At 41.2% G+C, this 27,922-nt stretch overlaps 2 protein-coding genes across 4 annotated transcripts; one reads left to right on the top strand and one right to left on the bottom strand.

Annotated features, from left to right (window-relative positions):
* dcun1d4 (DCN1, defective in cullin neddylation 1, domain containing 4 (S. cerevisiae)) lies at positions 1–13,188 on the top strand. Of its 3 annotated transcripts, XM_028445426.1 has the most exons (12): positions 122–1,056; positions 1,143–1,197; positions 1,413–1,483; positions 1,558–1,597; positions 4,813–4,900; positions 4,995–5,083; positions 5,162–5,232; positions 6,600–6,691; positions 6,791–6,899; positions 7,901–8,005; positions 8,123–8,225; positions 11,217–13,188. In XM_028445426.1, the coding sequence occupies exons 5-12, from the start codon at positions 4,830–4,832 to the stop codon at positions 11,270–11,272; spliced, it is 696 nt and encodes a 231-aa protein (XP_028301227.1). In that variant the 5' UTR covers positions 122–1,056; positions 1,143–1,197; positions 1,413–1,483; positions 1,558–1,597; positions 4,813–4,829; the 3' UTR covers positions 11,273–13,188. The 3 variants fall into 3 exon arrangements, with proteins under 3 accessions (XP_028301225.1, XP_028301227.1, XP_028301226.1); XM_028445424.1 differs by lacking the exons at positions 122–1,056; positions 1,143–1,197 and adding an exon at positions 1–115; XM_028445425.1 differs by lacking the exon at positions 1,143–1,197 and having other exon boundaries at positions 122–1,115.
* On the bottom strand, positions 12,833–27,617 carry lrrc66 (leucine rich repeat containing 66). The gene is made up of 5 exons (XM_028445423.1): positions 27,480–27,617; positions 26,037–26,473; positions 21,415–21,584; positions 20,920–21,253; positions 12,833–20,727 (listed from the first exon to the last, which is right to left on the bottom strand). The coding sequence occupies exons 2-5, from the start codon at positions 26,467–26,469 to the stop codon at positions 14,027–14,029; spliced, it is 7,638 nt and encodes a 2,545-aa protein (XP_028301224.1). The 5' UTR covers positions 26,470–26,473; positions 27,480–27,617; the 3' UTR covers positions 12,833–14,026.
* Positions 27,618–27,922: the final 305 nt, after the last annotated feature.

The raw sequence follows: 27,922 nt of genomic DNA, 5'->3' as shown, positions 1-27,922 counted from the left end.
TCCAATCACAGCCTAGAGGCGGGGTTTACGTTGACAGGGCCCGCCTATTGGCCGGTTCGTGGACTTCCCACTGATACAGTTGTATGTTTCATAAAAATGCACTCTGATGCGGCAAGTAAGTAGTTGCGTTACAGAGGCATTTATGTGGGAAAGGACGACCTTTTGCGGGTGTTTACAGATGCAAACGAATGCACTGTGTTTGTGGTTATGCCTTTGCTCTTTTGCTCCGTGAGGTTTGATCAGAACGCGTTGAATCTGTGCTATTTGCTGCTCTTTGTATTTGGCCGTGTTGTCTTAGGCGACAACAAAGGAAGGATAGCTAGTGTGATTTCAACAGTTTCCGACACACAGGGGGTTGTTTTAGACTCAGCAGCTATTTAAAAGCACATATTCGGACTTGTGTTAGCAGTGCCTGATTGAATGTAGCCAACGTTGAAAAAAAAAAAAAAAGGTTGTAAGGCTTTCAGAGCTATTTGGTGGACTGTGGTTTTAATGTTTTCACTCACTGTCGCTTTGCTTCACGTTTTAGCTTAGACTTGCAGTCAGCTGAACGGTATTGCACATTATCCATTTTCCATGTGAGCTACGGGCTGTTACAGTGAAAGAAAATTGTGACGCAGTTGTGTAAAATATCTTTCTATGCCAACCGCAGCGCTGCTGTCAGCAACATTAAACCTTCCTACATTCGCCGTGAGAAAGCATTTCCGTCGTGCTTTCAAACCAGTAGTAGACCAATACATGTTTGTGTTATTTTAAGAAACGTACAAACGTATTCAATCAGTTAAGCTAAACATAGGGGGGGTTAAGTGGTCTGATAGAAATAGTTGTTTTGTCAAATTATGGGAGTTGTAGTCCAGTAGCCCCAACTTAGCGCAGCGCTAAAAGGCTTCTTTGACGGAAATGGACTACAATTCCCACACGGCCAACTCTCCAGATACTTTGTAAACTCTGAGCAAGTTGCGCGTCTACGCCGCTATTTTAGGTATGTAGCTACTGCTATGTGCTACCAACTGAGCTAGCCTGTCTACTGAGGGCCCGAAGACCCGAAGGACCACCGTGAGCCATGGACTTTCACTAAAATACACACGAAGCGAGGAAATAACTTACTCTATCGGGTATTTCCCACTTCCCATGTCTTTCAGAGAACGTAGTGTCGCTGCCTGATTCCTGAGAGGAATCCTCGAAGATCACGTCAAAGTGCTGTTTGCTCCTAAATGACTATTTATAAAAAAAAAAAACCTACGAGGATTCTTTCCCAATGCTGTTTTTATTCTTATTGCCATTGATAGTGTCACTTGCTCGTGCCCTTGTGCTCGTTCCTAATGTGACTGGATGCACGAGGTTGTGTTTAGTGCTTTTTAAAAAATCTGAAATCTATTTTTGTTAATATATTTGTGTGTGTGTGTGAACAGATTTTCAGCTGAACTCCCATTTGACTACCCTGGCCAGCATTCATAAGATCCACCATACATTGCACAGACTGGTAATGAAAAACTGTCAGTGGATGGCTGTGTTTTATTGTGTTTTTGATCCAATCAAAATTCTTTGTTCCACTAGAACCTGACAGAAGACGTTGGACAACAGAGCCACCCTTCAGGTATTATTGCTCCTCCCACAATCATCACTGTCATTTAGCGATGCACGATATTGGGGGAAAAACTGACTGCGTTTGTCTTTTTAAACCCTGTGATATATATTGCGATAAGGGAAAAAAAACCCAGGAATTTTCAGAAACACTTAACAAACAGCACACAAACAAGCAAATCCGGAATGTTTAGAGGAAGTGGTGAACTATTGCCTTGTTTTTGCCTGTACTACTCGGTCAGACCGTGAAAAACATGGAGTTTTACAGACTGCCAAAAGTTACACCAGATCAAGGAAGAACAATGTCTGCATTTTATTGTCAGTTGTTCTACATCAGGAGAGCAGTGACATGAGACTTGCTCACATCATTGCACCAGTTGTTATTGGTGTATATGCAAACACCGCCGCACTCATCTCCCGTCTTGCATTTAAATCCAGCTTCAGGTAGTCGAGTTTGTTCTCCAGGGAGCGGACATTAGAACGCAGGATGGAAGGAAGCGGCTTTCCCTGAGCTTAGCTCTTAGCTTGGTTGCTAGCCCTGCTCCTGCTTCCGATCACACTGCTTACGTCTCCTCTGCTGGCGGACACCGCTGGTACGAGGCTCCACAGGTCGCTGGATGTAGCCGGTGTAGTAATCCGATGATCGAGGTCCAGAGTAGTCGCATCTAATGGACTATAACTGTTTGATTTGCCTGAATCTAGGATTGCCTGGTGGTCGTATACTATTTTAGAGTAACTATGCTGCAGGTTCACTGTGAAATTAATAGAACTGACTGAGTTATCTGCTGATATACAGTATATCCGTTGCTAAAGCGAGCCTCTGCAGCCGCAGCCGACCTCCGAATTTCTATAAGATTTAAGTTCTTCCGCTGTGTATGGGCTTGGTGAAATCCAGGTAGTTGATGATATCAGGATACATAATAGTCCAGATGTTTATCTCATAGATCATGGTTTAGCTTTGCTAGACACAAGCGCCTCCTTTCCTCTGATAACTTGTGAGATTGTTCTCCCTGAATTGCTATGATTTTTGGCAATCTATAAAATTCCAAATGTGTCTCACTGTTTGACCGATTGGTACAGCCAAAAACACAGCAATTGTTCACCATTTTGTCTCGTAATTTGGGATTTTCTTGTCTGCGTGCTGTTTGTAGACCTGCTGCTTTATCTCCAAAATGGCGACTTCCGATGACACGGTTGATGAGGTGCCATGAAAACCCCCTATACATAAGGCTGATATTACGCTGTCATTAGCATGAATAAGGTGTCATGAAGGCTGTCATTAAGTGTTGTTTGCTAAATTATGACACCTTTGGAGCTGTGTTAGCATTTTTTGGGTTAAGGTTTAGGGTTAGTGATTAGGGTAACTAAGGGTTTGGGTAAGGGTGACGAACAACACTTAACGACAGCCTTCATGACCCCTTATTCATGCTAATGACAGGTGTAATGTCATAATAATAAGAGTGTAATGCCAGCCTTTACTTATAAAACTTCAAGTGTTTACCGAATTTTCATTATATTACTTGAATTGCACTCTATGCTGCACTGCTGCTATCTTGTGAGACGAGTAACCTGCACTGAGCCTGATGCATTCACCCTTCCCACAACTTCCGAAGCTTGGTATTTTACTTTTGTATCACCGAAATGTCCAGTGGCTGTGCCAGGTTAGTTATCAGTGCCAGTACACAGTTTTGCCTCCCAATGTTTGTGTGTGCAAAAAAAATTGCAGGACATGCATTGTGACTATTGTGATCATGTACATTGTGATGGCAATGCTCAAACGATATGTTGTGCAGCCTTACTGCCATTTGTCATTTGCATGCTTTTGTCATCTTCAAGGGAATCCCATGTTTACCTCTGCCAAGGGCTATTATTTTCACCAGTGTTACTTAATTTGTGTTTTTTGGCTGTTAGCAGGATTACGTCAATAGTACTTAACAGATCGTAACACTTTAAGTAAAGTTTTATACATAAAGGCTAACATCACGCTACCTGAATAAGATGTGATGAAGGCTGTTAAGTGTCATTCGTTACCCTAACCCTAACCTCTTACCTTACCAGGTCTCTCCTCCACCTAACCCAAAAAATGACAACATAGCTCCAAAGGTGTCATAATTTAGGGAACAAAACTTAATGACAGCCTTCATGACACCTTATTATTGCTAATGACAGATAATGTCAGCCATATGTATAACAATTTTTTTTATTACATTTTAAGTAATGGAAGATTCCATACAATTTTGGAGAAGATCTGGATCGATATACAGATTCTGCATCAGTTTAAAAAATAAAAAATCTATTTCTCATAATTAGTGAGAAAATCCATATCTCGGTTTGTAATTGACCGATTTTCATGAAATTTGACCCAGTGATGTTGAGTTGGTTCCTCAATAACAACACAATTTCATCCGGTTTGGATTCAGATTGCGGATTTCATTGTGATTTAAAGCCTTTAAAGCAGGGATGTGAACTCAGTTTCATTCAGGGGCCAAATATGGACCAGATTTATCTGAAGTGGGCCATAGATTTTTGGTGGTGGTGGGGGGGGGGTTTAAAACATTTAACATAATCGTGCCCTAGTTTGCACTTCCACATGTAAATGATGTACAAAGTATGTAAAGCACCTACAATATCCCAGCAATAAATAACAGATATCAGTCTCTGCAGGATCTTCATGTCTAAATTTCTTGATTTCGTGTCCAGATTTTGTGTAATTTAGGTGAATTTTGTGGGATTGTTTGTGGAAAAAATTGTAGGACTCTTTCTACAATTTGCGGTTAAAAATGACTAGCATCGTGTGATGTAGGCATGGGAAAATGACGATCTCCTGCAAATATTGTGGATGTTCATTGAATTTGTGGATTTGGAAGGGCTGAGACATTATTTTATAATTTACACAACGATTCATGTTTTCTCTGTCATTTTTTTCTAAAGAGCCGAGTTTAGTTCTCTGGCCTTATGTTTGACATGTATGATTTAAAGTGTGAATGATCATGGTACAGGATCAATGATCCAGATAACTGTCAATATCTGGCAAAGAGGGGATTTAATACTTGGCAGAGGTTTTGTTTGCTATAAGTTTTGTGCTTGATTTTCACCCAATATCCAAAAACTACTTGTCATAATAATGTGAATCTCTAAATTTAACTTTCTGTATGTGTGCCTTTGATTGTCTGGAGCACTAGCAGTAACTGAAGATGAATGATGGATTGGACTTTTTCCTCTCCTCAGCTTGCTGCTCTAGAGCCATGCCCCCAAGGAAAAAGAGGAGACCCTCTGCTGGAGACGACATGTCTGCTAAGAAAAGTCGACAGGACAGGTGATTGTGTGCTTAGCTTTTTTTGTTATAGCCCTATTTTGTAGCTATTTTTGTAGCTCAAGTCATTTGCTAAAAATCGTTCCTTTTTCTGCAGTGTTTTCAGGAAACATGAATCATCGCAAATTCGTGAGGAAGAGATTTTTTCCAGTAAAAGATGCTTAGAATGGTTTTATGAATATGCAGGTGAGCCCTTCATGAACACCAATGGTTAAAAGAGTTCAATCACAGAGCTTTTAAACTCGTGGATTTTATTGTCCGTAGGTTGTGATGATGTGGTGGGTCCAGAGGGAATGGAGAAGTTCTGTGAAGACATTGGAGTGGAACCAGAAAATGTAAGTGCTTTTTTTATTTTCTCTATGATTTGTTAAAGTATTACCATTATTCCGTTAGGTAAACTGTATTTGCAAGCCTTTTAATGCCCACTTTGGCATATTGGGCTTATACTGCGAGGCTGAATTTATATATCCGGTATTTCGCTCCATTGGCAAGCTTCACCTAACTAAACATTTGCAATCCTAGAGCAGCTGTACTGTGAAGCTGGTTATCAAAACTTAAACTTAAAGCTGCTATCTGGAGTTTCAGAGAGAACGTCTCGATATCCCGCCCTCGACATCTCTACTTCCTCCTCTGCCTCTGCCAATCTACCAGTAGCCACGCCTCTACGTTTGTGCATGTGCATTGCAAATCATATCAAAGTCGCACAACTACAAAAACTACACATTTATTTTTAGAGTACCATAACTTTTGATTAAAACATGTTTATTACCTGTCCATGAGAAATGTTGCCAAATCCTGGTCCGTTCGGAATCCTTTTAAAAGCAACAAATCTTTGCAAAGCAACTACAAGATAAATTCTGTTGTGGTCACAAAGACGTTTATCTACAAACTTTGTACCTGGATTTTTTTTTTTTTTCTTTTTTAGTAGAAGCTTTATAGGCATGGTAAGGCAAATTTATTTGTATAGCGCATTTCATACGCAAGGCCACTCAATCTGCTTCACATGATCAAAAAGTGCAACAGAAAACATTCAACGGATTAAAATCAATAAGAACATTTAAAATCAGCAGTTAAATCAATTAAAATCTATATAATTTATACGTTGGCAATCGTGGAATGGGTAACTGGTGTTTCAGAGCGCTCCTCCATGACGCAGTGCTGCTCAGTGATACCTGTTTGCTGTTGTGACGGTGCTCGCACATTCAATTTGATTGACAGTGGCTCGAAGTCGAAGCCTGTTGGCTGGGCGAAGTCGGGGGTATTGGGGTCAATTTGACGAAGGCGGGACTTATAGACATTAATGCATATGTGACATTCACACAAAAAGGGTGGAGTTTGCAGTGTTTGACCAATCACAAACATGGAGAGACTTGCGTTGCATGTGTATATTATGCCCATTCTTGGGCAGGGCATTTCCCAAGAGAACTGATTGGTCAGGAGGTGGTGTTTTTATACTTGCTTATATCTTATCTCGAACAAACCCTACTCCTGTCCAGGTTAGCCGTTCAGAGTAAGTTAGCATGTTGATTTACCCTCGTAGGAAGCATCGTAGTACAACACACACAGAATTAATCCCAGAAGTTAGCGCGATAAGAGGAAATCCAGCTTCGTTGTACAGGCCCATGATACAGCTGTTTGTTTGTTTGACATTTGTACGTTAGAAGAAATGTCCATAGATGTAATGTTTCCCTTTTGTGCCCAGGTGGTGATGCTGGTTCTTGCATGGAAGCTGGACGCACAGAGTATGGGCTATTTCACTCTTCAGGAATGGCTGAGAGGCATGGGCTCACTGCAGTAGGTCCAACACACACTTCATTCTCTGTTTAGAGTTCTGTACACCCAGTCAGGTGTGCAGTCACAATGGGTCTCCATTTAAAAAAAATATCTTGTCAGGTGTGATTCAACGGAGCGGTTGAGGAATTCGCTCGACTACCTGAGATCAGTCCTGAATGACAGCACCAGCTTTAAACTCATTTATCGATATGCCTTTGATTTTGCTCGGGTGAGTCAAGCACAGACCTTTTTTTTACACACGCACCTTTATTGCACGTTTAACTACAAATGTATCCTCAAGACACATTGCACTGTTATTCATAGTCACTGAATGATTCACACAAATATCATGATAAATGATCTGATCAAATCAACCTGTTTGTTTAATAACGAAGGCATTTCAAATTAAAAGTTAATTTTATAATCCTCACTGATTTCAATGACATTTCCAAGCGTTGGGAAAACTTCATGTTCCGTGATTTCTAGACAGCCGCCTCCTTTTCTTCAGCCTGCCTTTATTCACACGCTACGCACTTTTGCTCTACTTACGTACGGTGGGTGTGTCAGGCCCTGGGCCGGAGAATACGCGTAGGAGAGAAGCACGTAACTGCAGTCGCGCAAAAAAGCGCTTAAGTCCAGACGAGAGAATAGCCCCTATAAGCACTGAATCTAAGGTGACGTGTTCTTTGTACAATACAAAACAATAATTTTCTCTTAGACTGATTAATGTTCAGTCATCAAGTTTTACAACTTAGACTTTAACTGTTAGAGCGTGAGATTATTGTGCTATATTCCAATAATAATAATTCCAATAATCTCCTTTGTCTTTCCTCTTGGGTTAGGTTGCTAAATATTTACACCTACTGCTCTGTCTTGTCGACAGATGTGTGACGTGTCGCATCCATCATTTTATTTGATCACCCTTCATATGATTTACTGTACATAACATGAACCCCACAACAGTTTCATATCATTGTTGATGTGTTTGCTTGTTTGTAGCAGTGGTTTGTAACTAAGGTGTTTGTGTATTGGTTACGACCTAGCTGTACACAAATACCATTTTTATTTATTTCAATTCCAGGTAGATGATGGAGTATATACAACAAAAGGTTTAGTTTTTGAAAACAGCAGTTCAAAAACAGATGACTATAAATGTTACAGATAATCAATGCCATAAAATAATAGTGTTTTGAAATAATGTGACCAAGTTTTGCTGTTTTTACTGGACAGGAAAAGGATCAGAGAAGTTTGGACTTAAACACAGCCAAGTGCATGTTGGGGCTTCTTCTAGGAAAGACGTGGCCACTGTTTCCCGTCTTTAACCAATTTCTAGAGGTGAGAATTTGGCAACATTTTGTCAACTTGTGATTTGGTCCATTTTATTCTTACTTGTTGTGCTTAAATGTTTGTGGTTTAATGGATAATGCCTAGTGTTTGTGGGTTCATCCTCAGCAATCAAAGTACAAAGTCATCAACAAAGACCAGTGGTGCAATGTTTTAGAGTTCAGTCGGACAATCAACCTGGACCTCAGTAACTACGATGAGGACGGTGCCTGTGAGTAGTGGGACTTTTTGCAAAAACATTTTTTTAAACCTTGCATTATCATTCTTCTAACACCCATGTCAAACTCAAGGCCCAGGGGCCAATACTGGCCCTTTAAAGCGCCTATATCAGACCACAGGAGAAAATAAACATAATGATGAAAACATAACATGTGTAAATCACCAAGTAATTCAGTTAAGAGATCTCAGTACCTCTAAATACACAAATTCAAGGAAACTGCACATTTTTTCCCAGAGCTCAGAGTTCTATTTCATAATATTTTGTGAGATGTCTCACTATGGGATGCAACCTCTGTCTGCATTCCTCAGGCGAATTTATTTCAATCTGCCAATCCTGATTGGCCGGTGAAGCGCATCCATCCGCTAGGGGGAGACCTACCTCTTATAAAAGGTGGACGTGGACAGGCGCACACAATTCAAACACCTCTTCTCCTCTCAGCTATCTTGCGTTTTTCTTTGCCAGCTTAACTGTCCACAGGCAGATTTTCTTTATTCCAGTCGCCGGACGCTGGCAGAACTAGCGCCTGCTTTGGACCACAACTGGTCGTGAAGTGGGTAAAATACAGCTCTTACCTTGCTTTGCTTGGTAGGTGCTGTCCTTCGCTGCCAAAAGGTAGTGAACCTCCGAGCCTCGGCCCTGGCCGACGTCTCCTTCCAACGCTGTTGCACCGGCACACGTTGGTCCCCAGCGGCTCTTTCACTCCGGTGTTCGTCCCGCTGCACGCTCCTTGCTCCTGTGCGCACGTCGCTCCTCTGGGCTCTCACGGAAGTGTCCTCGTAATTGAATGTGAAGAGCTTGATGATGACTCCTCTGACCCTCTTGGCTTGGGTGGAGACGAGGAAGACGAATCTTTCATCACCCCGACTCGGAGCGAGCTTCCTGCCACCTCTTTCGCCTCTCAGAAGGAGATGGATGCCTCCTTGTGTAAGCGGGCCGCGGCCCGGCTGGCCATTCCATGGCCCACCATGGTGACCGAAACCACCAGGTCCTGCTACGAGGGGAAGAAGCTTCCCTTTTCGCACACTGCTCCGAGACAAGTCCTCCCAGGAAAGGCCGCACGTTCGCGGGGAAAAACCCTGTCTGGTGCCTCGTCCCTCGACTGTGAGGCGATGGAGAGCCTCGGCCTTCTTCGCATGCCTCCAGTTGAGCCCCTCGTTGCGGCTCACCTGCTCCCTGGACAGCCAGTTGTCCCTCCCTCGGGGGCCCGTGTTATTGTCCAGAGCAGACCATCTCCAATCGGTCCTGTCCGGCAGGACATATGCTGCCGCTGCTCTCTGTCAGGGAGCTGAATGTCGTCTCTCTCCTCACTGCCTATCAGGCCGAACTCTGTGAGGATTTTTTCATGTCTCAGGACCCGGCGACAATGGAGGAGATATTCACGGTTGCCGATGTGTGCCTCCGCACACAGTGCTGCTCTGTGCAGGCCACGGGGAAGGTGATGGGTAACATGGTTATCCAGGAGCGGGCCCGCTGGCTCGACCTGGCCAAACTGTCTCACGGGGAGAAAAGTGTCATCCTGGATGCCCCCGTTGTTCCACAAGGGATTTTTGGCTCCGCTTTGTCCTCGATGCAGCGGCGCTGCCTCCCCAGGAACGTCTCCACCGGTGAGACGAATAGAATAGATATTTGTTTTATTTTACAGCTGATTTAGGACCCGTTATCATAAGATGCTAACAGAAAGCTAACACAAGATGAACTTTTATGTGGTTTTTTATTTCAAGCTTAGTAGGTGAGATTAATTTTAATTGAACTTTAGTAACTGAGAACGTAATTGGAATTGACTTCCCGAGGATAAAAAACTCTGATCTGCGGTAGGCTTGGACGGCATCCAAATTTGGATACCGTCAAACCTCTTCCCTATTTTACCGCAGTATACGGTATTACCGAGACTAATTTAAAATTATGGCTCAGACAGCGTCACCAAACTTTTGACTTTTGCCTTCATCGTTCTGTAACTGAATACCAGACACAGATCCGATTTTTTGTTTGTTCGTTCACATTACTATTTAAAATGTGACCTGTATCAGACTCTATTGTGAACGGTTTGTTGCTCCAATCTGACCCGCGTGTGCATTGTCGCGTTTGTCTCATAACCTTTTGGGCAGCGGAGCCGGAGAATGAATGATCAGAGGTGCAGAGGAGGACAGGGAAAAAGAAAAACAGAGACAAATATTTAGTTTTGGCGTTTTGTGGTGCCTATTTGCTTTTAAACACAGGTCATTTAGGATATGAACCTTATTCAAGCTTTGGCCAGAATCCAACGGAGCAAAGCTGAAACCAACACGTCGGACAGACATTAGGTATTTTTATCCGTGCCTGACCTGAAACAGACAATTAAAACCTTTTTTTCCTTTTACAAATGACATATTTACATTTGTTTTAGTGGTAAGCATACTTTTATAAATGACAGCTGTAAACATCGGTTCAGCGCAGGGGGAAACCAGCACGTCAAACACACACAGGTGCACATTGTGCCCGCGGAACCAGAGACATCAGTAGATCTGTTTACATAATCCACATATCAAATATAAGGATAATCCTTGTGCAGAAACAGGATTGATCCAATAGTGGATGCTTGTGCTTCAAGTCTGTCTTAATTCGTTCCTTCCCTGCTCTGATCTGCTCTGAGGACAGCGCACTGTGCTGACAGCTGAAGCGCAACACTTTTATATTTTTTTTTTTGCAGCCAGCACTAACTCACGCAGCTACTGCTGGACATGGAATCATGTTTAGGCATTAAATAAATTATATTTGATATTTAATCTTTATCTACTATATAAGTACATCGCTTTTTAAAAAAAAAAATGGTATGGAAACTGATACTGTTGCAATTTCATGACACCGCGGTAAACGGTATTACCGCCCAAGCATACTCTGCGGCCCACTTGAGATTAAACTGGTCCGTATTTGGCCGCTGAACTAGTTTGACACCCCTGTTCTAACAGATTGCTAATATATGTCTCTGTTCTCTTCTCTACTTAGGGCCAGTTTTGTTGGATGAGTTTGTGGAATGGTACAAGGAACGACAGATGTCATAGCTGCTGAAGACCGTTTAGCACGGGGGAATTAAACACAACTGTGATGACAACAACACCTTGAAAAAACTACCAACCAATAAGTAAACAGTACAGATAAGTCCATGGCAGTGGGTGCTTCTGTGTGAAGGAGGGGATTGGGCTGTGGGTGCATGAGGGAGGGTCTGCCATGGATACGGACGGGCCTGCAATGACCTCCCCATCCCCCCCATCCTGCGGTATTGTTCTCTCTCACTGTGATGTGTCATGTTGCTGTCTGTGTCAGGAAACACATGGTATCATACGTGGATGATGGAAGCAACACAGTGTTGTGCCATAGAGCTCCTCCCTCTTTCTCCCCTTTGTCTTCAGCACAGTGAAACCAACTGAGGAGGATCGTGTCTGAGTCTTAAATGGGTCGCTTTGATCAAGTGTTACGCATTGTGGAATGAACTTGAACTTTTTTTCCTAAGCATATGGCACTGACTCTGGTTTGCCATGCCTTAGTTTTGATAGGAGTCAGTTTAGAAGCACACTGTGGGTCAAATGGGTTGAGGGAAGGTTTCTGGTTCCTGTTTACTGTTGATTTCTGCCAGTTGTTTGTTTTTTCTCCGTGTTCTGGCTCGAGCAAAGGCTTCAGACCTCATAACGCCAAACAATTCAGCATTGCTGCTTACTCTTATTTCAGTACAGCGGTGAGCCATCAGTGCTCCGATCAGCATTTTTTGGTCCAAGCACCAATGAATGTATCCACGTTGTGTAGGTAAGAGTTTTACTGTGCTTCAAAACCTGGAAGTCACTTTGTGTCTCACACACACACACACACACACACACACACACGCACACACTTACCAACAAACCTAAATGTATATATATACACACACACACACACCAGTGAGAGTGCACACAGATGTACTGAGTGGTCAGGGATTATTTCAGGATGAATTCAGACTCTGAGCTGTGTTATAGTTTGACATAGAGCTAGTTTTTGTCAGTTTTATCTCAATATGTGGCATCTGTTTGTCTTCCTTTAGTCCACTGATAGTTTCAGGTCTTACCAGTAGCATATATCCCCAACACTGACAGTGTCAATGTCACTGCAGTGGAAGACCAGCCACCCTCTCAGGACGAGGTTATTTAGGTTAGAGTAGTATAATGGTAGGTGCTGCTGAAAGCATCGCCCCCCCCCCAAAGCAGTTTTGGAGCTATGTGATGATAAGATGGTATTTTGTTTTTGTTTTCCCCCCCTCGCTGGATATGTCCTTGTAACACCTGTATAAAATTTTGTCTTTGGCTGTCATGTGATGCTGAACTGTCAGAAGATTTAATAATTGCATGCATGCTCCAACAGAGCCTTTTGTGAATGAAAGAGACTTTTTGGAGAGAACCCTTTTCGGACACGTTTCGGATTTGTATAGGTGTTTTGTGCTTGAATTGATGGACACAGTCATGCAGTTTTTTAGCCCAATGTGAAAAAAACATGATTGTGTCTATTTAGACCTGGAACACAGCTGTAACCTCAAAGAGGAACGGGAGTTCCCTCCTGCATTTTTACCCAACCTTCATTTACTAGTCACATACACACTCATTGTAAACAATCTTTTTATTTATTGCTGGTGCATACAATAGGTTGTTTAGCAAATGTGCCATGTCATGTTACACATCAAATACACATTATTTGGTTGTTGCAAATAAACAGAGATGCCCATTCAAACCCTGAGAAATCATTCATGTCTGCATAAAAACCTTAACGTAGTTGTTGGATACTTTACCAAATACTGTGTGGAAATCCATGTTATCCGCTTGCCCCTTGACAATGCAGGAGGATGAACAGGCTGTCCCACCTGTGTATATATGTACGTAAACAATGTGATTGTCTATATGTCTGTTTTCACTATAATCTCTGTCTATACACTTAAATAAAAAGGTTTATTAACTTATTGGTTTTACTTTGATTCTTAATCTCTAGGAAGTGTGTTTTCAGCCAAGTAGCTACAAATACACTGGAATGCCTCTCCCTTTGGCAATCTGGATCTCTAACTTTACCTGTGATTTAACACCCTCAAAAAAACACTATTCTAAAGACTTTGTAGATTTATCTAATCTTTTTTGACACTTTTATTTCAGATAATTCACAAGACCCAATTTTAACATTGTGAAATACTTTGTAACATTGATTAAATGAAGAGCTATACAAGCAGTTACAGTAAATTTAACCACACAAAGCATTTGGTCAGAGAAAACAAGTAAGGGATTGGCAAATAAAAAACAAATGTAGAAATTAAACCATCCAACACAATTTTGTATTCAATTTATAATTTCACGCTGTCATTGCATTTAAATTGTTAATAAATAGCTATTTAAAAAGGTTTTGTCCTTTACTGAATTTGTTTTAAAAAAAAAAAAAGGATAGGTATATATTTACAGTTGTCATCCAAATTTTGTATAGGGATTGGGGATTTAACCCAAAATCACACATCTACAACTTGATCATTCAAGTCTTTAAATTTTAGGAAAATTGACAATCTACAGAAACAAAACATCCACATTTCTCTAAAGAAACGGCATTTGATTATTTAAACATTTGAGCTTCTCATACAACAAGGCAAGGCAAGGCAAATTTATTTGTATAGCACGATTCATACACAAGGCAACTCAATGTGCCTTACATGACATGTTGCTTATAACTGATTACACAAAGTAACTCATTAGTTTAAGATCAGATGGCATAAAACATGCTCGTTTTTAGGCAGTAAAAGCACACATTTAGTTAATCAGTTAAACCTGACTTATATTATAGGAATCATAGATTTGTGATGTCTGTAAAGATGGGTTATTCCTATCTCTCTGCTGTTGGTTGGCTCTGCTTTCTTCCCGTGTTTGTTTCTTGATGCTTTGTGGTGGTGATCTCCAATTCCGTTCAAGTGACTCGTCTGGTGGTGGCGTTGCTGGAACAGGAGGTGGAGCCTCCTGTGGTGGTCCAATATCGTAGCTTTCATACTTCCTGTAGTGAGAAGAACTATATTGGAACTCTCTTCTCTCAGCTCTTGGATAGGATTGTGTTAGCCGTTGTTGGGAAAAAGGTTCACCATCCACATTTGAAATGTGGTATTTAACAATGTCCCCACTGTGGGAACCAACAGATAAAAGGGACTCAGGCTCATTAACGTTTTCTGTCTCCCACATTTGTCTTTCGGAGAACTTGACTTTCAGGGCCCTGAGTCCTCTCACTTCCCTCCCATCCACAGACACACCCCTCAAAGGCTCACCTCTACCACCAAGTGACCTGTCAGACATGTATGCAGCACCACTGGGTGCAAGAGAGCCTCCATCTGCACTAAAAGAGGAATATTTACCCCTCTGATTTGGATTTAATTCTATATGCTTTTCCTCTGTTTCAGCATCACTTTCACTACTGGAACTGTTGGAGGAGTCAGGCGGAGGAAGCTCTGGCAGTTTGGGTGGAGCTCCATGCGGCAACAATAAGGTTGAGTGGGCACTCTTGCTGGGAGGGGAACTAGAAAGGTCGAGTTGATGATGACCAATGCCTGTCCACCTTATGTCTGGTGGCATCTCCTCACCTGCTCTGTTTTTGGAATGTTTGATCTTCTTGAATAAATCGTCAAAACTGAAACCTTTCTTTGGAGCATCAGGAACCCTTTCATTTTCCCCTTTTTGTGCGATGGCTGTCCTTCCAGTAGCTGTATATCCTTCTTTTAGATAGTCAGTGGTTTGGCTGGAACTCGTGGAGGAGAATGTGTCACCAGGCAGCGATGGAGTCTTCATAATCAAGCGCTTGTAGGTGATGAGAGAGTCATCTGTCTTTAATTCAGGTCTAATTCCAGTGTCACCTGTTGTCCATTTTTCACTTTCAGTGGTGGAAGTCAAACTTGGCTGTGGTGATGGTGCCTTTATGTTCAGCCGTCTTTTAATGTGTGGTACACCAAAACTCAGGTCAGACACACTTGGATCGATCTCTGCTTCACTGCTACTTGAAGAGGAGTGGGAAATGGATTGTAATGATGACGTGACAGGATGCTTCTCCCTAACCACAACATCCACATTCCTCTTAACATGAGATATATCAAAACTAGACCTCTCAGTGTTTGTTTCCGATTTATGTTCAGTCATTGAGAGGCTATAATCTTGTGACAAATTATCATTATTTGTCAATGAATTGCTTGACCATTCATCTTGAGAAACAGTCACTGGTGTGCCATCAAGCGTCATAGTTGAGTCAGCCTGTGTGAGTTTTTGTAATGCCAAAATCCTTTTCTGTCTTGCTCTGCTGGCTATAGTCCCTGTTTCACTTTCTGCATTGGAGAAAAGGAGGGAATCAGCTTTGTCTGGTGTGCTTGATGAGATTTCAATCCTCTTTCTGAAACGGGAAAAGCCAAGATTCATTGTGGCCCATCGCGACTGCAGCTCTGGGTTTATCTCTGCTGCTGCATGAATGTTGTCATGTTCCAGTTTGTTGCCAAAGTCATCCATTAGATTGGTATACTTTTCCAATTTGATATTATGGTCTGTCTTTGAACGGGGAGAAAGTGACAACATTGAACCTGTTGGGGACCTGATCAAATCTTTTTCTGAAGCCTTGGACATGACGTTGTAGTCGTGGTCTTCATTCTCATCATCACTTTCACTTGTGGCAGAGCTTGATTCTGACTGCTGTGAGTGCAACAGGCTGCTGCTAGCACTCACTTCTGGAGGCGAAACTTTGATATCAAGACGTCTACTATTAAAGGGTTTATATGTAACAATCATATCAAAGTCATCCAAATTTGTCACTGGATAACTTTCCACCTGAGACGAGTTGCTGTCTTTCATCATGCTGATATCACTTTCCTCAATTTTAATTTCATCCTGATGATTTATAGGTTTTGTTGTATCATCCTCACTGCTGCTGCTCGAAGATGACTCAGAAAACTTGGATCGTACTTTGACATCTAGACGCCTCTTGATGCGTGCTGTTCGCTCAACATCTATAACAGGCCATTGTGTTTCTTGCTTCAGCGTTTGAGATAATTTAACTGGACGACTTGATGTGTCAAGCACAACTTTTTCTTGTTTGTATTGAGGTTTTGCACTTTCATCCTCACTGTCACTACTAGAAAATGTGTTTGAGGCAGGCAAATATGGCTTGATATCTAGGCGCTTTCTGATGCGAGGGACATACTGAAGATCAATAATAGGCCACCTTGTCTGTAGATCAGAACTACTTGATGGAAACCTGGTAATCCCCAACTTCCCTAGTTCATGCTTGCCTGTGTGGTTGGTTGTTTCATCATCACTTTCACTGCTGGAAGATGTATCTTTTGATGGTGACTGTGTTTTGATGGCTAAACGCCTCTTGAGGCGTGTGGTTCGATCGAGGTCTAAAAGAGGCCATTTAGTTTCCTGTGTGTGGTCCACTGTTTCAGATAGTTTTGTTGGAGGCCTTTGTGTGTATAGCTCTGCTTTTTCATGTTTGGTGGCATATTCAGTTGTTTCATCCTCACTGCTGCTGCTTGAAGATGACTCAGAAGACTTGGATTGTACTTTGACATCTAGACGTCTCTTGATGCGTGATGTTCGTTCAACATCTACAACAGGCCATTGTGTTTCTTGCTTCAGACCTGTGGTTTGATATAATTTAACTGGACGACTTGATGTATCAAGCACTACTTTTTCTTGTTTGTATTGAGTTTTTGCACTTTCGTCCTCACTGTCACTACTAGAAAATGAGTTTGAGGCAGGCAATAACGGTTTGATATCTAGGCGCTTTCTGATGCGAGGGACATACTGAAGATCAATCATAGGCCACCTTGTCTGTAGATCAGAACTACTTGATGGAAACCTGGTAATCCCCAACTTCCCTAGTTCATGCTTGCCTGTGTGGTTGGTTGTTTCATCATCACTTTCACTGCTGGAAGATGTATCTTTTGATGGTGACTGTGTTTTGATGGCTAAACGCCTCTTGAGGCGTGTGGTTCGATCAAGGTTTAAAAGAGGCCATTTAGTTTCCTGTGTGTTTCCCACAGTTTCAGATAGTTTTATTGGAGGCCTTTGCGTGTATAGCTCTGCATTTTCATGTTTGATTACAGGTTCAGTTGTTTCATCCTCACTGCTGCTGCTTGAAGATGACTCGGAAGACTTGGATTGTACTTTGACATCTAGACGTCTCTTGATGCGTGATGTTCGTTCAACATCTACAACAGGCCATTGTGTGTCTTGCTTCAGACCTGTGGTTTGATATAATTTAACTGGACGACTTGATGTATCAAGCACTACTTTTTCTTGTTTGTATTGAGTTTTTGCACCTTCGTCCTCACTGTCACTACTAGAAAATGAGTTTGAGGCAGGCAATAACGGTTTGATATCTAGGCGCTTTCTGATGCGAGGGACATACTGAAGATCAATAATAGGCCACCTTGTCTGTAGATCAGAACTACTTGATGGAAACCTGGTAATCCCCAACTTCCCTAGTTCATGCTTGCCTGTGTGGTTGGTTGTTTCATCATCACTTTCACTGCTGGAAGATGTATCTTTTGATGGTGACTGTGTTTTGATGGCTAAACGCCTCTTGAGGCGTGTGGTTCGATCGAGGTCTAAAAGAGGCCATTTAGTTTCCTGTGTGTTTCCCACTCTTTCAGATGGTTTTATTGGAGGACTTTGTGTGTATAGCTCTGCTTTTTCATGTTTGGTGGCATATTCAGTTGTTTCATCCTCACTGCTGCTGCTTGAAGATGACTCAGAAGACTTGGATTGCACTTTGACATCTAGACGTCTCTTGATGCGTGATGTTCGTTCAACATCTACAACAGGCCATTGTGTGTCTTGCTTCAGACCTGTGGTTTGATATAATTTAACTGGACGACTTGATGTATCAAGCACAACTTTTTCTTGTTTGTATTGAGTTTTTGCACTTTCGTCCTCACTGTCACTACTAGAAAATGAGTTTGAGGCAGGCAATAACGGTTTGATATCTAGGCGCTTTCTGATGCGAGGGACATACTGAAGATCAATAATAGGCCACCTTGTCTGTAGATCAGAACTACTTGATGGAAACCTGGTAATCCCCAACTTCCCTAGTTCATGCTTGCCTGTGTGGTTGGTTGTTTCATCATCACTTTCACTGCTGGAAGATGTATCTTTTGATGGTGACTGTGTTTTGATGGCTAAACGCCTCTTGAGGCGTGTGGTTCGATCAAGGTTTAAAAGAGGCCATTTAGTTTCCTGTGTGTTTCCCACAGTTTCAGATAGTTTTATTGGAAGCCTTTGTGTGTATAGCTCTGCATTTTCATGTTTGATTACAGGTTCAGTTGTTTCATCCTCACTGCTGCTGCTTGAAGATGACTCGGAAGACTTGGATTGTACTTTGACATCGAGACGCGTCTTAATACGTGCTGTTCGTTCAACATCTACAACAGGCCATTGTGTTTCTTGCTTTCGACCTGTGGTTTGAGATAATTTAACCAGAGGACTTGATGTGTCAAGCACTACTTTTTCTTGTTTGTATTGAGTTTTTGCATTTTCGTCCTCACTGTCACTACTAGAAGATGAGTTTGAGGCAGGCAGAAATGGTTTGATATCTAGGCGCTTCCTGATGCGAGGGACATACTGAAGATCAATAATAGGCCAACTTGTCTGTAGATTAGAACTACCTGATGGAAACCTGGCAATACCCAACTTCCCGAGTTCATGCTTGCCTGTCTGGTTGGTTGTTTCATCATCACTTTCACTGCTGGAAGATGTATCTTTTGATGGTGACCGTGTTTTGATGGCTAAACGCCTCTTGAGGCGTGTGGTTTGATCAAGGTCTAAAAGAGGCCATTTAGTTTCTTGTGTGTGGCCCACTGTTTCAGATAGTTTTATTGGAGGCTTTTGTGTGTATAGCTCTGCTTTTTCATGTTTGGTGGCATATTCAGTTGTTTCATCCTCACTGCTGCTGCTTGAAGATGACTCAGAAGACTTGGATTGTACTTTGACATCTAGACGTCTCTTGATGCGTGATGTTCGCTCAACATCTACAACAGGCCATTGTGTTTCTTGCTTCCGACCTGTGGTTTGATATAATTTAACTGGATGACTTGATGTATCAAGCACTACTTTTTCTTGTTTGTATTGAGTTTTAGCACTTTCATCCTCACTGTCACTACTAGAAAATGAGTTTGAGGCAGGCAAAAATGGTTTGATATCTAGGCGGTTTCTGATGCAAGGGACATACTGAAGATCAATAATAGGCCACCTTGTCTGTAGATCATAACTATCTGATGGAAACCTGGCAATCCCCAACTTCCCTAGTTCATGCTTGTCTGTGTGGTCGGTTGTTGCATCATCACTTTCACTGCTGGAAGATGTATCTTTTGATGGTGATTGTGTGTTGATGGCTAAATGCCTCTTGAGGCTGGTAGACTTTGTACTTTGACTGGAATCGCTAAATTCAAATGAATATTCACTTTCCGGCAAGACACTGTTGTCTGCTGGGTGTATGTGAGGTGACCATTCTGTAAAGGCTTCAGAAGTAAATCCGACCATTTCAGTCTCACCGTCTTGCGAATTTCTGGGAGCCACAAACTTTGTCTTTCTAGAGAAGTCGGCTTTCTGTTGGACAGACTCAGTCACCAGCTGAAATTGCGCCTGTGTTTTGTTGTCTTCCCATGCCATATGTTCTTCTTTTGATCCCTTTTCATGTAGCGAAGACTCTGAGGATGAAGACAAGCTTCTCCTCTTATCCAGCCCAGTGGGTTCTGGGATTGGTTCAAACTCCATGCCACGGGTCTGGCTTGTATCATCACCATCCGATAATTTCTTGCCTTCGTTGTGTTTGTTTTGGTATAGGCTGGTTTCACTTCCTGAATCTCCATCAGAGTGCCCCTCAAACATAGTAGTTTCACAGTGAATTCCTGCATTGTTACTGACACCTTCCTGATCTCCAGTGGCTACAGTATCATAATATTTAACATTGTTGTCCCCTGTAAAGTCCACAGTACTGAAGGTGACTCTCCTCTCCCTGCAAGCTCCCACCATTTCTGGTTCTTCACTAAAGGAGTAGGCCTCATTATCGTGTTGCATTTGCTCAACAGATGAAATGGTGTTGGCTGCGTTTGAGTTTTTCTTTTTGGTTACACTTTTCCAAAAAACATCAATACATGGTCTTGCTAGGACTCCGAGGATAAAGGCTACAAGAAATGTTAAAAAAATAGACAGACAAACAGCCAGAGCCAAGTTAGACTGTGTGGCTCTTGATTTCAACTCTCTACTTAAAGTGTTAAGGCTGTTTTGTGTGAATATTTGTTGGCTGCTTGAAGGTAAATCTCTTCGGCCTCTTTTTGGACCTCCATCTTGGCTGATTTGGAGGTTATATACTGCAGCAATTTGTCCTTCAGACACACACATATACAACCCTGTGTCTCTCGCTGTGACATCTTTGAGGAGTAGATCAACTTGGGGTTGGATAACAGAGAGCTGACCATTGGGCGTCCACCAAACCGAGTCTAGAAAAGAAGACAAGAATAAGAGGTAGAACTACCATCCATTCATCCATTTTCTGACTCGTTTGCTCCTTTTGAGGGTGGCGGGGTCTGCTGGTGCCTATCCTAGCTCTCATTAGGTGCTAGGTGGGGGGTTAATAAACTTATATACTGATAATATTTTACTAGTAATGTAATTCACATCCCATGATTTACCTTGTGCAGAGCAGGATAGAAGTATGTCAGATCCTCTATAGACGGTCACATCTTGATGGAACTGTTGTCCGTTTTTACTGCTGAAACAATTCAGGTCATGCTCCTCCAACTGTAGAACATCTCTTCCTGATAGGACAGAGGGTGAGGCACACACCACATTCCAGGACTCTAAGCCTCTGCTGCTGTCAAATATCATCCACCGTCTCAAACTGCGCATGCTGCAATCACAGTGCCACCTATTTCCATCTAGCCGAACGTCCGCTCGGATGTTACGCAGAGGGAGGAATATGGAAAGATGAAGGCTGGTTAACATGTTGAAGCTCAGATCTAGAACCTTAATGAAATTTTGGAGAAATAACACATGCAGAACATTTATATTGTTAGGAAATCACTTCAAACAAGAAACATTTACAAGTGTGTTGTTTTTCAACCAAGGGATAATACTTGACATGTTCTGTATGTTTTCAGTCAGTCAAACCGGCGCAGAAGCCTCACCTTGAGCTGAACTAAATCCTGGAATGTCTGTGGATGGACACTTGTGATGAGGTTTTGTTGCAGGTGTAACTCTTTCAGATGGTAAAGGCGGTTCAGGGCTTCTTTTCGAAGACTTGAGATCTTGTTAAAGGAGAGCTGTAGAATCTGTAAGGACTCCATATGTTCCAAACCTTCAGAACAGAAAATATGCAGTGTAATTAGAGCTCTGCGGCCACCACAATTGGGTTAAAAAGTAAAGAAATAAAGCATGTGTGGAAGGGATTCCGTGGTTTGGATCGATCCTTTGTCATATCACTTCTCATCTCCAGAAGACTGTTTACATAATATATTCAAGTATGCATAAGTGCTTATGCATGTTGTCTTTTATAAAATCAAGATTATAACAGCTCGTTACAGGATTTTTTTTTTCACAAAAGAAAACTTACGCACAGGTTAGTTCAGGGCAAACATTTTTCCTCCGATCGCCAGGTTTCTTTTTCAGTAGCCTGAGACTGCAGGGTTGAACTAAGGCTCTGAGAGTCTCTGTGCTTCATTAGAGGCGCTGAAGACGCTGTGATCTGAATACCAAACAGGACCAAGTTTGTGCCTGACTGTCAGCAAGCTCCAGCTAAACAAATGAGCTCTCCACATATGCCTTTAAAGGAGCCACGGGAAGTAATTTCTATTAAACAGAAGGTGGTCTGTCAAACTGGGTGAGGCCGGGTGAAACCGAAAAGTTTGCTTCTTTTTCTGTGAGCCACTGGAATGTCAATAAAACTGATTAAAGGCTGGACACTGTCTTTATCTAAGGGAGGTTTAATCATTTGTGCAGAGAGCAAAGTACTATAGATATAGTCTCTCAGTGGGAGTCATAGTTTATATGAAGGAATAAGATACAAGGACTATAACTGTAGGCTTATTGATTTATTGTCTACTGATCCTCAGACCTTCACTTGGACCACTCTTGCTGTGACATGTGAAGCGGTTGGAATCTTAAAATTGACCCAGTGATCAATATTGGTGACATTCCACAGAAGAAAAACAGGTGGGAATAACAAATTACTCCATTCTAATACACAATCTAATTATCTTCATCCTCTTAAACTTTTGCCTTTAATTATAAAGGCCAACACAAGATGAAGGGATGGAAAACACTTGAGGTGGCCCACAATAGTGTCATAGAAAGAAAAACAAAATCTCTCTCACACATCTTTGAACTTACCAGCCAGTGGGAATGACAGTAAAAGGGTAAAATCAATAATGAAGGTGGTTTTCTCGTTACAAAGTACGTAGTTAGGCACTCCATCCCCCAATGGGATATATGGCTACAATTAGTCTCCCATCTGCTAATTCTTGGGATTCAACATTTGCTGCACCCCATGAAAGTCACTTCTACTCCAACTCTGACAACACTGTTCTCCACCAGTGGTTTTAGGTATTCCATTTTGAAATACTGTCACTGGTCATGTTTCAAACATGCTGCTTACATTCCATGCTTCTACATGGTCAATTTGGGTCCTAGAAGATTCTGTCTCAAGCTCTTGACATCCCAAGACGGGCTGTCATCTGAAGCTCTCATAATGCCAACAGTCTGGCTGGAGTCCTCGTCAGGGTCCCTGACAAAAGTTTGTTTATCCTCATTGGAGTAATTAGTTTACTTTTATAAAATGGAATGGTCGGTTGATACCAAGCTCAACACCCAACACCAACAGCTTTCAGGGTTCAAACAAGATACCACATCAAGGCAACAGCACATAGGGCACAATAAGAATTATAGCATTATTAAGCAGGCCAATCCAGTTCTAATAAAGATAAATACTAATACATTGATCCATTTATGCCTTTTATAACAGGAATGCATAAAAATATTTGTTGTTGGTCAACTGTCAAATATCAAAGAAATAACAGTGTCTGAACTTTCTCTTAAACTAAATGTGGCCGGAGGTAGTTTCCCTCCGTGCCGTTATCTGGCACTCAGCCCACATTTGGAGCAGTGATTGGGAGCGGTGCTGTGTGCTTATAACCAAGTGTTCAGCAGCTCCAACACTTACCTGCTGTTCCTCACCCTGCTTCTACTGTGGCGGTGGTGTATGAGTTGATCCCAGGATTTGGGAACTTTGGATCGGTTCTGTGTCAGCTGGAGTGTCTAAATCATCCAGGTAGGTTTTTATTAATATTTCAGTGACGTGTAGTTCCTAGACTGCCACTCTGTCATCTGGCTGGCAGTGTGGATGGGATTAGGCAATACTGTGTGTTAGAGCTGGGCGCTCTCTCTGCACTACATCTCAGGACTCAGTATCTCTCAAGTACTTTTTAAAGTCTACACTCTGTTACTGTTGTTCAGTGCTTGTTCGTATTTAGACCTCCCCACATACTGTAGGTTCCTTCTGACTCGGTGAGCCCTTCCCTGCCTTCTTTTCTTTTTTCCAGAGTGGACTGCGTGAATGTTTGTGAAACTTCTATTGTCTGTTTAAAATAAAAATGTAAAACTATGTAAAGAAACCTGTCTTCTGCTGGTGGTGTTCAGAACCTGTGTTAACATCTATAAGGGTTGTTTAACCAGAATCCTGGGAGTTAATACTCCAGGTGGCGTTGTCTTTCCATTAATGTTGCCCTACTATAATAGATCCTCATCTTGCCACACAAAGCTCAAGTATCAGACTATTTTTAACATGCTTTTCTAAAATGCACAGTAAACTGTGAAAACTTGTTTTGCCATTGATAAGATTAAAAGATTAAATCGGGGCTTTCGCCTTTAATTGGCCATGTAATGTTATTACATTAATGGAATTTGTCCTCTGCATTTAACCCATCCCTGAGGAGCAGTGGGCAGCCATTTTGCGGTGCCTGGGGAGCAGTTCAGGGTTAAGGGACTTGCTCAACATCCCATAGTGATGGCCCAAGTGAGGCTTGAACCGGCAACCCTACGATTACAAGCCCAGCGTCCTTAACCACTAGGCCACCAAACAACCGTTGCAGCATAAACATTTATATCCATGAACCAAATTTCTATAATTTAAAGGATACCTGCTCTCAACTGAACATATCATCAATAAAGTGAGACTCTGTATGCAATCTCATGGACACTTTAGGAGAACATGCAAACTCGACAGAGAATGCCTAGCCCACTGCGACTCTTAAACCAGGACCTTCTGTATTACTGATCTACGCTAGGTTTTCTGCAAATGTTGATTGTTGAGGAATGAAAATTCAGTCACAACAGAAACATTTTAATCCATCTTGTATACTTTTTTATTCTGTGGAGCATTGTTTAAATGGGTGTATGTCTACTGCTGGATTTCCTTTCACATGTATTTAATTTACTGTATATTTTAACAACTTTATTTCATTAAAATCTTAACACTTTTTATACTTTTCAAAAAAATGTATTATTCGTTATTGCCAATATTCCAGACAAACACAGCTTAAAGTGAGGTAAACCTTAACCTGTCACAGAGGTATGAGAATATAAACTCTGAGTTTAGTGATGTTAAAAATGTGATCTTAAAAGTACTTTTTGAAATCTTGAAGGATGACTTTAAACCTCATATCAAATTCAAGGCCTGTGGGCCAAATACATTTCATAACATCCAATCTGTCAAGCAGTGTTATTTTTTGGAATTATATTGAGTAGAATTGACAAGAAAGCAAAGAATATTAGATTAGAAACACTTTCAGGTTAGTTTGAGATGTTTGTAACTGCATGTGAACGGATGTTATTTAATAACAAAACATATTAACAAACATACAATATTGTTAAAACAATTTTCTTTTACAAAATTGCTTGGATTTTCCTGCTCCAATCTATTTAAATCTGAAATGAATTTGGCTCCTGAACTAGAATATGTTTAGCATTAGGGATGTGAATCTTTGGGTGTCTCACGATTCTAATCGATTCCGATTCTTAGGATCACGATTTGATTCAAAATCGATTCTTGATTCAAAAATTGATGCGATGCATAGTGTGTTAAGGCAAATTATGGCATAAAAACAATACAGTTTGTATAAGATAATTTTAAATGAAGTGATTCCAATGCTGTAATCACATAAAGGCAAACTTACGACAAAAGATAACATTTATTCATGCTAAACAACTAAAAATGTACTAACTGTACAAGAAATAACTTGTATAAATAAAGTTTCCTCAAAAGTTTAGGCCAGCTGCCCTTTTCTTCCAGGAGTAAGTCTCAACTGCTTTCGTCCAGTATTTTGTCTGTTTTTGTTGTTGTTGTTTGGGTTTTGTGTTTCTACTTGTATTGTTTGACTTGCAATAAAAAATAAATACAAATTTTTGAAGTTTGAATCAATTCAGAATTGTAGATGATTGGAATTGCAATTCTTATCGATTTTTTTTTTTTTTACCTACCTGTATTTAGCATATGTTGTAAAAACTTTGAATATTGTAAATGGCATTTTAAATGATGGAAAAGTTCAATTGTGCACTCAAATGTGGTGATTTTCTTTTCCTACATTCCTGACATGTAAATAGATGTGAAAGATAACACTGACCCTTGACCCTAAAAGGTGTCGCAATCACCTTCAAGAAGTGCAAACGTGAAGCCGATCACGTGTGTTGGGAATGTGCATGCCTGTACTGTGACAGTGCAGGTTTATATGTGTAGGACCATAATACATTGACTCACCTTCTGGGAGTTGCTGGAGCTGATTCCTGTCAGCAGATAGCAGCTGCAGGGTGGGGGCCCAGGACACACACTCCTGTCCCCTCTGTCTCAAGCCCTGTCTTCCTCTGAGATAGCGACGTGCACGTTTTCCCTTCACACACAGAGATAAGTGTGTGATATTGTTGTTTCCCAGCCATATGCTCCTGAGGTTATGGTGGGGATGGGGGAGCGTCACAGAGCCGAGGCTGTTGTGGGACAAGTCAAGCTCGATCACATGGTCCTTGATGTGTGGAGGCATAGAGGAAAGGGCCGAAGCAGAGCAGTTGATTAGGGAAGCCCTCTGACAGGTGCAGGGCTGTGGACAGGCAGGTGAGGATGAGGAGGAACATCTGAGCAGAGATGGGGACACAAGGAGCAGCACAGCAGCCGACAGCAGCCCCTGTGCTGTAGCCATCGCCCTGGAAACACACACACAGACCATACAGCAGTGTTTCTCAAATGGGGGTACATGGCACTACAGGGGGTACTTGAGTTAGAGATAGAAAGTGGAAAATTAACAAAGTGTCAGTCTTGGACCCACATCAGGCGTGAGATGACAGGAAATAATAAAAACTATAGCAATAAATCTATTCAGGAGCTACTAAATCAGTGTTTTTCTTTCTTGTTTGGTGGTGGTGGTGGTGGGGTGGGGGATTAATGTCTCATGCTGGACTGGTTTTTAATTTTCAAAGAAACCTCTTTTTTTTTTTTTGACAGCGTATAATAGCACCGTACAGCATAGCAAATACAATAATCTTTTGTTTGCTGTACATTTTCAAAACAAAAAAACCCCAACATAAGTAAACATAACTACACATTCAAAATTATGCATCTTTGCAATTTCAATACCATTAGGACAAACAAACAAATAAAAAAATAAATGAATCAAATAAATAATTAAATAATCATATTTAAGATGTGGCTGATTTTTCCTGGTATGCTATGGTGCACATTTTAAAAGTTTCCATGTATTTTAAGAATGGCTGCCAAGCTTTATTAAATGTAAAAAAAAAAAAAAAATTCGAAAAAAAAAAAAAAAGAAAATTTAATTAAAACACAATCTTTAAAAAAAGAGCTTTATTTTTTTATTTTCACTTTGTAAAATATAAAACTAGTTCAACTAAAATGCAGTAAAAAAATAAATAAATCTGAGCTCAAACACGATCAAAAGATCTAACTCTAGAAAGAAATGTCTTTGTGTTTGGGAACCAATGCACTAAATACTGTTTCTTTCCACTTATTTACAAAATGACATTCTTTAAAATGTGTGTTATCACTCGTTCATTCCATCATTATGATTTATAGTTGTTTTTAAATAGTTTTCTAAGCAAAATGATGTAGTCGGACAAAGGGGGTACTTGGAAAAATGTCAATAAATTAGATGTGCATATATAAAAAGATACCTTATTAACATGATATACTCACTTTTGTATCTGTTCTTTCCGAAGTGATCCGAGTCGTCTGCGTTCCAACTGTTACTGTCCGCTTCAACTTCTGAGCAAAGTCTGAGGTGTATTTTGCTGCACCCAGCTTAACAAACACCTGTCCAAAGACGCTGTTCGAGAATCCGTTCAATCATTTACACGTGTGGTTAATATCTCACTGTCATTGTTTTGCACTGATCCTGTATAGGTTTATAGTGAGGAGGAGAACTGCACCCTGGTGCTGCATTCTATTAGGTAATAAAGCAGCATAATGAGGTGCAGTACTTCTTTATGATTTTCAATGACAGGGTTAAGGCGTGAGACATTTAATGACTCCATGATAAGAAGTTTCACATAGCAACACATGTTTTCTTTATTGAAATAAACAAATCACTAAAGCATTGGAGGATTTTTTTTTTTTCAAAGACGACTAGTTGCCATTTG

This window comes from Gouania willdenowi, chromosome 4 (genome assembly GCF_900634775.1).
Source record: "Gouania willdenowi chromosome 4, fGouWil2.1, whole genome shotgun sequence".
NCBI lineage: Eukaryota > Metazoa > Chordata > Actinopteri > Blenniiformes > Gobiesocidae > Gouania > Gouania willdenowi.
Note: the sequence above shows the minus strand (reverse complement) of the source record. Positions and strands in the feature narration are given on the sequence as shown.

Coding starts and splice junctions, on each gene's coding strand:
- dcun1d4 (XM_028445424.1), top strand. Junction 5,233..6,599: donor TTGGAGTGGAACCAGAAAAT/GTAAGTGCTTTT, acceptor TTTTGTGCCCAG/GTGGTGATGCTGGTTCTTGC. Junction 8,226..11,216: donor CTACGATGAGGACGGTGCCT/GTGAGTAGTGGG, acceptor TTCTCTACTTAG/GGCCAGTTTTGTTGGATGAG.
- lrrc66 (XM_028445423.1), bottom strand. CDS start 26,469: ATGGCTACAGCACAGGGGCTGCTGTCGGCTGCTGTGCTGCTCCTTGTG. Junction 21,254..21,414: donor AGGATTTAGTTCAGCTCAAG/GTGAGGCTTCTG, acceptor AATTTCATTAAG/GTTCTAGATCTGAGCTTCAA. Junction 20,728..20,919: donor TCTATCCTGCTCTGCACAAG/GTAAATCATGGG, acceptor CTTCTTTTCTAG/ACTCGGTTTGGTGGACGCCC.